The following is a 12,124-nucleotide window of genomic DNA, read 5'->3' on the forward strand; positions in this document are numbered from 1 at the left end:
GAAAACTGATTTTAAATCAGCTTCATGTCATCATTATGTGTACAGATAAATGGTGTTTTGCTTCCCCTTGGCCACGAGCACCTGAAAACCTGTGCTCATTTGCCCACAATGACACATTCTGTGTCACAGGATGGACTTTTGCCAACAGATGGGCGGGAATATCCAGGTGCTCACAGCACAGGGGGGAAGCCAAACACTGTTCACCTGCACACACTGTGATAACACAAAGCTGGTTCAAATTGTAAGAATTCTCCTTTAATCAGTGTATTACATGCTGAATTTCAATGATAGCACATGGGTTTACACTATTACAGCACTCAGTGTAAGCCATTCTGGATAGCTCTTTTAGATCCACTTATTTTACCTTCAACTTTGTCTTCTCAGTCTTCATGTTGATCTCTGCTTCTGCAGCTGCTTCAACCTGTGTCGCAGCCTGCAGGACTGTCCTCCACTGCTCCTCAGTGTCTCTGATTGTCTTCTGGACATGGGTTTTCCGGCCCTTGTCTGCATCCTGATGGTCACAGAGACTCTGGCCTCGTCTCCTCAGGTTATTCACTGTACAGTCACCTTCAGGTTTGGAGCTCAAGATGGCCTGCAAGCCAAAATACACAATATTTGTTAAATGCAACAGCTGTTCATTCCAACATTGTTGTTTTTTTATTATAAAAAAATTATACAGAAATACTACTATAAAAAAAGTAGAAATACTACTACTGAAATAATACTTCAGAAAAAAATCCGCAAAGCAACAAATTGCAGGCTAAAATGGCTGAGCTTAAATTTTTACAAACACAAAATGCAAAGACAGTTTTATCAGCCAAAATACATTAAACACATTCAGGATGCAGCATGGCGTGTTCATTATAATCAACTAAAGCTGAAAGCATATTGATATTACAATACAGTAAATTCAAACCGACCTGAGCTGTCTGACATCTCTCGTCGGGTGGTGTGTGACTGCCCACAGACTGTAGCTGCTGCTGTCTGCCTCTGATCCAAGACTGACTGTTCTTACTCTGAGTGTCGAAATCGTCGGAAAGACATCGCAGCTCAGCCTGCCTGGCAGCCTGCAGGACTGTATTCCACTGCTGCTCTGTGTCTTTTACCAACTGCTGAACCTCTGGCTTCTTGCTCTCCTCCAGATGTTTGCACAGACGTTCAGCTTGTGTCTTCAAGTCTTGCACCTTGGACTCTCCTTCAGGTTTGGAGGTCATAACAGCCTGAAGGTGGGGAAATTAGATAGGCGTTTTCAATACTGAAACTACGTTATATTTTATTGTAAAATAAACTTTACAAACTGACATATGACTTGCAAACTCACCTGTGCGACCTGTAACCTTTCTTCAAACGGCATGTGACTACCAAGAGACAACAGCTTCTGCCTCTGATCTTTGATCCAGGATTGTATGTTTTCACTTTGGGTTTTAAAAGCACCATTTTCCTTTTCAGAGGCAGTTTCAGTCTCTGCCTTGTTGAGACCATCCTCAGCAGTCTGTAACACTTTCCTCCACTGATCCTCTGTTTGTCTGACTGCGTCCTGAACCTCTCGTCTCCGGCTCTCGTCCAAGCCCTGGTTGTCACACAGACTCTGGCACTGTTGCTTCAGATCCTGGAGCTTTGAATCTCCTTCAGTCTTGGAGCTCAGAATCGCCTGAAGAGAAAAAACATCACTTTAGGACACCACTTTGCCTCTTTGCTCAGGAAACACCCTTTACAAAATGTTTTACACATTAAAAAAAAACAGATCCACAACCACTTTAAACTTACTTTTGCAATCTGTAGCTTTTCATCAACTTGCACACAACCATCAAGTGACTCCATGTTCTGCTCCTGGTCTCTAATCCAGGACCGAACATTTTCATTCTGGGATTTGACAGCGTTTACGTCTTTGTCTAATAAAGCTTGTGTTTCCGCCTTGTTGAGATTCTCCTCAGCTGTCTGCAGGGCCCTCCTCCACTGCTCCTCTGTTTCACTGACAGACTGCTGAACCTCTTTTTTCTTGCCCTCCCCCAGATCCTCCTGCTCACACAGACCTTCGCTTTGTCTTCTCAGGTTGTTCACTTTCGAGTCTCCCTCAGGTTTAGAGCTCAGGACGGCCTGGTGACAAAATGGGAAAATAATGAAAACTTTTACAAAAGGAAAATATAATTTTGTTACGTCAGCAGCAAGCTGTAGGAAGTACAAATATCCATCAGTCATTTATTTGAAGTATCTCAACAACTCTGTGATGAATTAGATGGAACTTAGCATTTACATTCATTGTCCTCAGAGGATGAATCATCAAATCACTAAGAATTTCTGACTTTTTTATCTAGTACCACAAACAGATCAAAACTGCCACTTGCGCAACTTCACGTCATGACACAATACTTCTAAATTTAATGGCCTAATTCCATTAAACCTCAATTGTACACTGAGATTACCGCTAACATGATATGCTAAAATTCCTAGATATGAAAATATGACTGAGCCTGAGCAAATTAACTCTAATAAAAAATGTATGTCTTGTCTTATCAATGCTGCATTCTTTGTCCCGATTTATGCAAATCAACTTTCTAGAAAAGTTCACTGCAATTTCAAATTGATCATGTTCCAAAGAGATCATGTTTTGTTGCAGTGTTCACCCAGCCATAATATTGCCCCCCTGCCTCATCTGGATCCCCACCAGTGTCTTTATTGGTGGGTAATAGGAGCTGCGGGGAGGGGTCCTGAGGGAAACCATACTTATCCCAGCCCAGGTACTGCTTTGCTTTTTTTTTCTAATAAGTTTAACTCAATCTTGGAACCCAATGACTATCTGTCTGACAACAATAAGCCTCTGGGGGCAACAGCCAATATTTTCAGGAGATCCGGTGTAGCCAGCGGATATCCAGGCTAAGACTTCCTCTTCTGTGTGACGGTCATTTCAGTTTATCTCTATAAACACTTATCTACATATGAATCTGATGTAAATGATAAATGTGACCAAAGGTAATATAAGGTTAAACTGTTGTCAAGCGTTAGCCGATTGGTTCCGAGATTGCATTTTTTTTTTGCCTCTCCACGTGGACTTTTTATCTGATGCTCAAACGTGACTAGTTAATATTACTTGGACTACGAACCAGAACACTTTCAATACCAAAATTTTGTCCTGTTGCCTACAGATTCACCAACCTGTGCTTTTTGCTTTATCTCCTCTGTCTGCATATCTCTGTCAGGGGAGATGAGGGGTTGCACAAGGTCAGTGATCCAGGACCTGGTGCTCTTAGCCTGGGTATTAAACTTATCAACTTCGCCCTCCAGGGCGCTCTGGGCATCTGCCTGCTTCTGCAGCCTGGCATCCAGGTTCCTGTAGCTCTGTATCAAGTTATCACCGTCCTTCAGGAGGCTTTCAGCTCTGACGCCTTGTCTGCGCACCGATGCTAACAGCTCAATGAGGGTCTCCGCTCTACCACTGTCAAATGGAGGGCAAAGAGAGGCAAACTTATTTGTATGGCACATTTTTAAAACAGCAGGGAAATCAAATATGATAAAAAGGTACTGAAGCAAGATACAACAGAAAGACAAACTGATATAAAAAGAAGATAAGACAGAAGAACAACAAGACATAAGGAGAGGACCAAAGCATCACACAGCATGTGGTGAGTCTTCATGTTCTAGTTTTTGGCAGTTTAGCTTATTTAAAATATGTAGCATACCAGCAGCAATGATAAAAGTACTAATATGTAATTAATAGTGTTGTCTCAAATTCTACAAACCCTCCATTAAATTGATGAGCCAATTTTATGGTCCAACTTGGTTTCTCATAGACTAATGAATATTTGCTTCTTTAATGACAGATATACAGAAAAATGCAGCACAGATTTTTTTACATGCTGCATGTTTTGCATTTTTTTTCTTTTCTAAATTTATGTTTAATATGTTAATTTTTAGCATTAGATTTTAATTTCCAGTTGAGTTAAAGGTCGAACACTTACTGTTTTCTTAACTATAAAATCTGCACCCTCAGAAAAATATATATTGATCAATTGTGACAGTTCAAAGTTACCAGTTCTCAAATATCAATATTAGTGTCAGAATAGCTGCGAAAGATCACCTCTCATCCTGAAGGTCTTTGAGAATAAGTTTGGCTTTGTCTGACTCCACAGATTGTTTTTCTTTGGTCTGCAGCCAGTCACGGAAGCTGTCATGTTGCTTCTGCAGACTAGAGAACAAAAGACACAATTAAAAAAATAATAATAATAAATTATAGTTACTGAACAGTTCTTTATAGTTTGTGAGACTCCTGAATCAAAAAGCCAGATGTTGCACTTGTGTTTGTTAACACCACTGCTTTACATTAGCAATTACCTGTTCAAGTCCCTGAGGAGTGGCTCCATTTGTTTCTGCCTGTTCTCACAGTGGGTTCTGAACCTGCCCACCTCCTTCTGCTGCTCCTTCAGCCAGTCTGTGAACTCAGACAGCTGCTGGGCAGGAACCTGCTGGCTGCCTCTCTCCAGCTGATCTTTCAGCTGCTCCAGACGTCTCTCTGCATCCCTGGATTTCAGGAAACCCTGACGGACATGAGAGGAACTGTGAGGAGCCATCCATCATCCAAGAATCTACATAATCTATATATCCATCCATAAACTTCTTCATGCACTTACAGTGAGTCTTTGCAGGGATGTTTCCACATCTGTTTTGCTCTCAGGGTTCTCAAAGCACTCATTGACGGACAGCTGCTGGTCCTGGAACCATTCCTCAAATGACTGCTTTTCATCTGGACAAAAATAAATAATTATTTCTGTCATATCTGATTACAAAACTAGATTCATAAACAGAACATCAAAAAAGTAAAAGAAGTGGAATTAAGTGCTGTTACAAAGTTTATCTGTGCTAAAGTACATATACCTCATATGTTGCTCCGCTGGTTGTTCATAATTCACCACTGTTAGCCTTAACAACTTAATAAGCTGATGGTATATCAGAGCTGTGTTTCTGCCTCCTCTCCTAGAATTACTCTAATTTTATTTTTAAACCTTTTAAAAGAAGTCTGTGATTTCCTCTGGTGCTGTTTGTATGTTTGTTGTAATATGTGACTGGCATCACATTGCAGGCCGTCATCACTGTCCTTTAATGTGTTAGTTTTTTTTTGCTGTACTCAGGTCTTTGTTGCTAAAGAGATCTGATTATGGACTATTAAAAAAGGAAATAAATGTACTCTAACCTCAAGTGTAACTCGGTATGTTCAGCTAATATCTTTGGTCTGACCATGGCAACAGCAAAAAAATATTATTTTGGATTACTGAGGACCCTCCTAACCACACACAGTGGATAAATGAAATCAACAACATTTTTCCCCTTTAGAAAAAATTACTATAATGTACACCTGGATCTACTTCCAGGAAATATAATTGGAGAAACCTGTACTGCACCACCACCTTCTCTTTTCTTGTTTCTTTCTTAATTTATTTTGTTTGATTGTTCTATTTTATTTTATTATTATTCTATCTATTAATTTTGTCTACTTATTTAATCTTGTATTTTTTGTTTATTTATCTTGTCTATTTATTTATTTTTTAAAATGTATAGTTATTTCATTAATCCCATTTTAATTCCCTTTTATTTTAAACTTCCTTTTAAACTTGAAAAGTTAAATAAAACCAATATTTTAAGAAAAAAGCTAATAAATGCTGGTTCTTTTTTTCTTTGCCCTTTGATATCCATTTGCCAATGCAATACTACAATGGTAAAAAATAAACACATGGAGTATTTTAAAAAATCACAATTGACCTCACATGAAAGAAAAAACACTAATGTTAGATCTACTAAATTTAAAACGGGAGATTCAACCTCCACACTAACCTTTGATGACCTTGAGCAACCCTTTGTCCCTCTCCTCTCTTTTAAGGTGGATCATTTCCTTGCTGCGAGAGATGGCCTCCTTCAGCCTGTTGCAGTCCACAGACAGTGCCTCCAGGACCTGAGGACTGGCCATACTGGAAACCAAACCCACCTCCTTCAGCGCAGCCTCGGCCTGCTCCTCCTGAGCCTCCAGGTCATCACACAGATGCTGGTGAGCACAAAAGACAAAACAGTGAAAATATTTTCTATTAACAGTAGCATCTGAAGAAGAGTCACGGTCAAACTCAAACGGTCAAACTCACGAGTGTAAGAAGACCAGAATTAAATATGCTCAAAATTTATTTCAAAAATTCTTATCTCCTTTTCTGAATATCGTCTTTTATTTATTTCAATTTTTTCATCCAAAAGAGGGTACACAAGTCTGATATATTAATTGTCCTAATACAGTTATTATAAATGTATATTGCTGTACGTTCTTAATATCTTTGTTCCATTTAGTGAAATACGGACACATTATTATCCTTATAGTTTGTCAAATAAGGTCAAAGGTTGTTGTGTGTTTTGGGTTTTAAAAACAAAATCTGAATCATATCACACAGTAAAATATATACACGTCACATTGAATTTTAAAAGTCTGGAAGGTAGAATATACTGCAGAGTATTTGTAACTTCTAGATGATGGGCTTATCTATAGAAAAGGTTTGTAAAATTACAGCATTAAACCAAAGTGAGTTACAATGTGTAACAGATGTGTACCTGTATCTCGTCTTCCACGGTTGGTTGTGATGCATCAACATTGCTGACAGAACACTGGATGCTCTCTATGGCTGTCTGGCACTCTTCAATCATCTCAGCTAGGTGTTTCTTTACAGCTACCAGCTCCTCAAAGACGTCCGTGCAGTCGGTAAACAGCTCCTTCACCTGCTCCATCCTCTTCCTCAGCTGGGTCTCTATCACCTTATTGAAACATTGAAAAAAATGATAGACATTGTAAAACAAGAGGAGCATTCGGAGAGCTGAGACCTCAGCCAAGTCCAAATGTCTTATCTCATAATGTCAAAGGTGCATTATAATCAGAACCACTATTTGCTATGTAAAGATATAATGAGGTAATGGTATCCAGAGCAAAGACTGAAGACAAACTACTTCTCTGTGTGCTGTAATTGTAATATCCATTCTAAGGTAGCTGGCTGGGTGGCTGCTCGTACATGATAGTGCATGTTAGTTCACGTCTCCACTGGCTAGCTAATTGCTGCTTTGCATTGTGCACAGCCAGAGTCAGGCGAGTGCAGGAGAGTGGTGTTAATATGGCAGTTATCACTAGGCAGGTTTCAATCAACCCCCAAATTGCGCAATTTGAAATTGCGAATATAAAATATGCCTAATGAAAACACGTAAATTTTGAAAAATTACCTTTCATAGCAAAAAAGTTTTTACGCTCATATGAGGTTTTACTTCAGGTGTTGTGAAAAACAGGTCACATGATGCTATGGCAGTGCGCTTGTTAGTAGGAACTCGCTCCCTCGGACATGATGCAGCAGGTGCGACAAGAGGTGTTACTGCATTGCATAGAAATAAACCTGCTGATGTTCATGGGCAAGCAAATCCCAGCCTAGACTATGAACATTATATGTTAGAAATTTAAAGAAAGTGAAAATAATTTATGTATTTGCCCCATTATTGGCATCCACTCTACGATTTACTCCTTGGTCTATGGTATACCCTTTTACCAAGTTTCATTAAAATCAGGGCAGCAGCTTTTTATAAAAACAACAAAAACAACCAAACAGAAATCATGCCCTTCCTGGCAGATGACACTAAACTGAATGAATTAATGAATGAACTGTTTTATATCTATTATGTGTATCATGCGAAACAGATTATTTCACACTGTTTTCTTTCAATTAGTAACTGCAAAAAGGAATAGGATGAAGCCCAAGGCTTATTTTTGCCTATTTCAAATCAACAAAATGATAACACCAAATAACAGTAATACAAAAGAAAGAAAAAATATGAAATAAAAACAAAACCTGTAAGAGTCTACACTCTATTATTTCACACTATAATGAATCATGAATCATTTTACATCTTAAGGCTTTTTTTAAAACTCAACAGAGAGCAACAGAATTTCAACTCATCACTGAGTCCATCTATATTTTACATTCGTTCTCACCTTAAATGTTTCAAAAATGAACAACCCTTTTAAATTATAATTTTCTTCTCTCAATTAAAAAAATGAATACAGACCAGAAGGCTTTTGTGGACAAACTTTAGGAGACAGAATAGAGTATTAGCTCACCTGCAGCTCTAGTGGTGCTTCCTGACTCTGCAGCATCTGCTGGATCTCTACAGACTTCTTGTGGAAATGCTCAATGTTTTCCTCATTGGCACTGATCTCATCCTACAAAGAAATGAAAAGTTAAGTAAAACTCTAGTCTTCTACTTAAAGATCAAGGATGACACAGTCTTAAAGTGTCCCATGGTTCAACGCTTTCCATGTTAATTATAACAAATATCCTTTTGGGGAGGTTGCTCAGGCTAACAATGGAACAATGAGTAAGTTATCTCTATGAAAATCTTACCCTCATGGCGAGGACTTGTTGCTCGTTGTGGAAGGGATGACTCTCTGCAAACATGGCCAGTTTGGCCCCTGCCCAGCTGTCCACCTCTCCCCCCACCATCAGCTGCTTCTCCCACAGCTCCAGCCCCACCTGCAGGTTATCCATGTAGGCATCTGTCTTCTCAGTCACCTGTGAGGGCACCAAAATCAATAACATTCAGTCCCGTTAGCCTGAAAACAGAAGTGTTCCAATCATGATTTTTAAACTAGAATTTTGTCAGGCTTTTTCTTTCTTTTTTTAACTTTTGCAGCTTTGAATTTTAATTCTAATATTTCTCACAGACAGAGCTAGGGACACTATAGTCTCAGCAATGTCATTTTTTGTTTTTACCTGGTAACTGTAGTTTTAATGCTATAATATAAAGCTTAATCTCTCTTCTTCCTTAGACCTGTTAAACGTACTCGTTTCAGTAGAATATCTAAAAATTTGTTTACAAATATGACAAGTACACCATTTTCATGTTTTTATCTCATGATTTCTAAGGAAATAAGAAACATAGATGCTTACATCCAGCCAGCTGTCCATGAGTGTGTTGGCCTCTGTTTCAAAGGACATCTCACTGCAGTCTGGGAACTTCTTCAGCTGGGTCTGCAGCTGTCTGCAAACACCCTTTATGTCTTCCATGCACTCTCCAACACCACCTAGCTTCTCTTTAATATCACTGACCTGGACAGACAGACAGACAGACAGACAGACACATACACACACACACACACACACACACACACACACACACACACACACACACACACACACACACACACACACACACACACATGAACATACAGCATATCTGAACACACAGTGGCTGATCTTACTAAAGAATTAGTCTGCCATCTACTGGTCCATTACATTTACTTACTGCATGTGAATGACATGATGGAACACAGCAAATATAAAGGGTTATTTCTTTGGACTAACCGTGGCAATAGTTCTCTGCAGGTTGTCCTTGCCCATGTAGGAAGTGCGATCACTGATGGTCTGCTCTGCTTTCTGCATGGTGTTGCCCAGGTTACTGCGGCAGCTCTGGAACTTCTTCAGAAGCTCCAGCAGGATGTTACACTGCTTCTTCCTGTCAGAGGAAGAAAACAACAGAGGGAATGTAATGTGATGTCTGATTTGTTCATTCTTTTGGTAAGCAGGATTATGGAAAAAAAAACTTCTGGTTTTTCATGAAACTTGGTGAATGGGTGAAGCTTGTGCCAAAGAAGATTCTATTAAATTAAGGAGTGGATCTGAGTTACGGGGTGGGTACGTACATTTTTTTTGTTTTTTCATTTTATTTTTTTGTTAACAATGTAAGGTAAAGCGCTTGGCCTAGTTAAGAGGTTTATACTCTCCAAGTGCCTTGCGAGTACCTTTATTTTTTTTGTTTACCATTTATTTAGTTACTTGGGCTGAATGTGCTTGTCCTGCCTAACTTACCTGTCAGAAAAATCTCTCTGAATCTCCTTCCACTGAGTCTCCACCTCTTGAAGGAGTTGTTCTCCTCCTCCTTGTTTCTCCTCAAGTTCACGGAGGTTCTGGAGCTCTGCATGCTGAACCTGCAGCTGACCCTCCAAATCTGACAGGGCACGAAGCCTGAGAAATACAGGATTATTATCAAGACATTATTCTAGGAAATCATGTTTTTAATTTTGCATGTTAAAACTTTTCAAACCAATCCTCTCAAGTTTCAGAAGTTTAAATGCTTGACAAAGGCATCTAAACGCAACACAAGAAAACTGATGATGACCCAGGTGTTAAAGGGTTAAAACACACACCTGTTCTGCACAGCAGGTATGGTGGGCTCCTTCAGGCCTTGTGTTTCGATTGTTTCCTGCAGCCTGCTCAGCTCCCCCAGCAGAGTCCTCTTCCGGAGGCCCAGTGATCTGCTCTGAGTCTCCTTCTGGAGGCCTTTCTGCTGCCCGGCCAGCCCACTGTCCGCCTCCTCCAGTCTTCTCAGCAGAGACGTCACCATGTCCAGGCACGAGGCCGGGACGCCATCCCTGGTGACTGTCAGCCGGGCCCCCTGCAGGAGCACATCCAGCTGAGGAGCCTTTTCTTTCAGACTTTCGATGCTCTGCCTGATCACAGCCAGCTTGGAGCGACAATCCTGCAGTACCACAGCATCACTGCAGGGGGCACCTTGGACTCCAGAGATGTCTTCATCCACAGTACGCAGTGACATGAGGAAGCGGTCAAGGGCGCGAGCGGCTGCTTCACTCTTCCGGACTTGCTGTCGAAGTTGATCCAGGCTGGTTTTGTGAGTGTCAACCTCACGAGACAGTGGCAGGCAGTCTCTGGGGTCCAGATCGCTGGATTCTGGGTCAAGACGGGACAGCTGGTCCAACTCGCTCTGGATGTTGTCATCCAGTTCCTGTCACAAGAAAGGACAAAGTGGAAAAAAAGATGAGGCAGCTAGGAATTTTTTGTGTTTTTTTTTACAACAAACGATCTTAATATTGGCTGACAGAGGACCTTGATATCCTTCAGGATGTTGGTGCTGGCCAGTGTGAAGGCAGTGATGTCTTTGGGTTGTCTCAGGTAGCGGCCCAGGCGGTCGGTGAAGTCTACCATGTGGTTTTCGGTGGAGTCGATCTGTCTGAGAGCAGCGCCCAGCGAGCTTCCCCTCTGCTGAAGTTTGGACTGTTGGCTGCGCCATTGCTCCTGCAGCTCTGCTTTCTCTCGCTCCAGACCAGTGTTTCCACTCAACTGGGAACACTGGGAGCACTGGTTTGCATAGTCAGACCATAGAGACTCTGTCTCCTGCCTCAAGAACTGGGAAAGTTCAGCTCAAGATTACTGCCATATCATGGGGATTAATTTACTAAGTAAATAAAATATAAAAAAAGAAATGTTAACTTAAGACACTAAAACAATTGTCTAATAATTACTTAATATCTGTGCATGTTTCTGACAGATAACAAAGTTTACCTGTATTTCCTGGAGCCGTGTGTGCAGTCCTTTCAGAGAGACAGATTCAGAGGGGACATCCTCAATGCTCTGCTCATTTTTAGCCAGCTGAGCTTGCAGAGGCCTCTTACAATTCTCATATCTGGTGATTACATTAAAACAAACAAAGAAAACAAGTTAAACATACTATGTGAGTTATGTTCACTTATCAAAGCCTTGACTGCGCCAGATTCAGTCTACCTTTCTAAAGCCTCCTTTTTGGTGCATTCCTCCTCTGCAGACGGCTGCTTCTCAAACACCCTCTTCTCCACACCGACAGTCTTCACTGGCACTGCAAACACCTGAAAAAAGGGGAGTTGCTAAGTGGCTGTCTGTAGAAGATAGTATAATCTTACAGATAGATAAACACAAAAATGTGAAAGTGTTGTAACTGGAGAAATGTTAGCATGGTCTTCACACATTTACTAGAAATTTGTTTTTAAAGCAGCTACAGTTGTCGAGTGAAGTCGAAATAGTGCATGGTTTCACTGAGGGTGAGTCATACCTCAGCTGAGACCTGAGGTTTGTCACTTGGTCTTGTGGGTTCCTTTTGTGTGGTCAGATCCTCACTGAAGGCAACAGGAATCCTGTGAAGTGGAAATGAGGATAATAATTCCTCTAGTGTTTCCCTCAAATATTTAATCTGCACTGCTGCACAAGACAGCATCTGTCTTCAACCAGCCACAAGTAGCAGTGCAATGTGGCTTATGAAGTTTGAGGGACTTCATGACCCACAAATCTTCTCA

General features: G+C 40.6%; 1 protein-coding gene across 2 annotated transcripts in view; it reads right to left on the reverse strand.

Moving 5' to 3' along the window:
* Nucleotides 1-12,124, reverse strand: part of syne2b (spectrin repeat containing, nuclear envelope 2b) — a 199,270-nt gene that overhangs the window by 145,379 nt on the left and 41,767 nt on the right. For both annotated transcript variants that reach the window (XM_042500732.2, XM_088087660.1), the window contains 20 exons: nucleotides 11,884-11,965; nucleotides 11,580-11,680; nucleotides 11,361-11,481; nucleotides 10,905-11,204; nucleotides 10,208-10,803; nucleotides 9,870-10,025; nucleotides 9,366-9,516; nucleotides 8,952-9,110; nucleotides 8,406-8,573; nucleotides 8,123-8,224; nucleotides 6,580-6,780; nucleotides 5,824-6,031; nucleotides 4,626-4,738; nucleotides 4,330-4,532; nucleotides 4,076-4,183; nucleotides 3,154-3,433; nucleotides 1,768-2,097; nucleotides 1,322-1,651; nucleotides 921-1,220; nucleotides 365-592 (listed from right to left, as the gene is read on the reverse strand). In XM_042500732.2, coding sequence (XP_042356666.2) covers nucleotides 365-592; nucleotides 921-1,220; nucleotides 1,322-1,651; nucleotides 1,768-2,097; nucleotides 3,154-3,433; nucleotides 4,076-4,183; nucleotides 4,330-4,532; nucleotides 4,626-4,738; nucleotides 5,824-6,031; nucleotides 6,580-6,780; nucleotides 8,123-8,224; nucleotides 8,406-8,573; nucleotides 8,952-9,110; nucleotides 9,366-9,516; nucleotides 9,870-10,025; nucleotides 10,208-10,803; nucleotides 10,905-11,204; nucleotides 11,361-11,481; nucleotides 11,580-11,680; nucleotides 11,884-11,965 — 4,237 coding nt within the window. The remainder of the gene's footprint in view (nucleotides 1-364; nucleotides 593-920; nucleotides 1,221-1,321; nucleotides 1,652-1,767; nucleotides 2,098-3,153; nucleotides 3,434-4,075; nucleotides 4,184-4,329; nucleotides 4,533-4,625; nucleotides 4,739-5,823; nucleotides 6,032-6,579; nucleotides 6,781-8,122; nucleotides 8,225-8,405; nucleotides 8,574-8,951; nucleotides 9,111-9,365; nucleotides 9,517-9,869; nucleotides 10,026-10,207; nucleotides 10,804-10,904; nucleotides 11,205-11,360; nucleotides 11,482-11,579; nucleotides 11,681-11,883; nucleotides 11,966-12,124) is intronic.

The sequence above is a fragment of the Plectropomus leopardus genome, chromosome 14 (assembly GCF_026936395.1).
Source record: "Plectropomus leopardus strain MGB_pleo_1.0 chromosome 14, ASM2693639v1, whole genome shotgun sequence".
Classification (NCBI taxonomy): Eukaryota; Metazoa; Chordata; class Actinopteri; order Perciformes; family Serranidae; genus Plectropomus; species Plectropomus leopardus.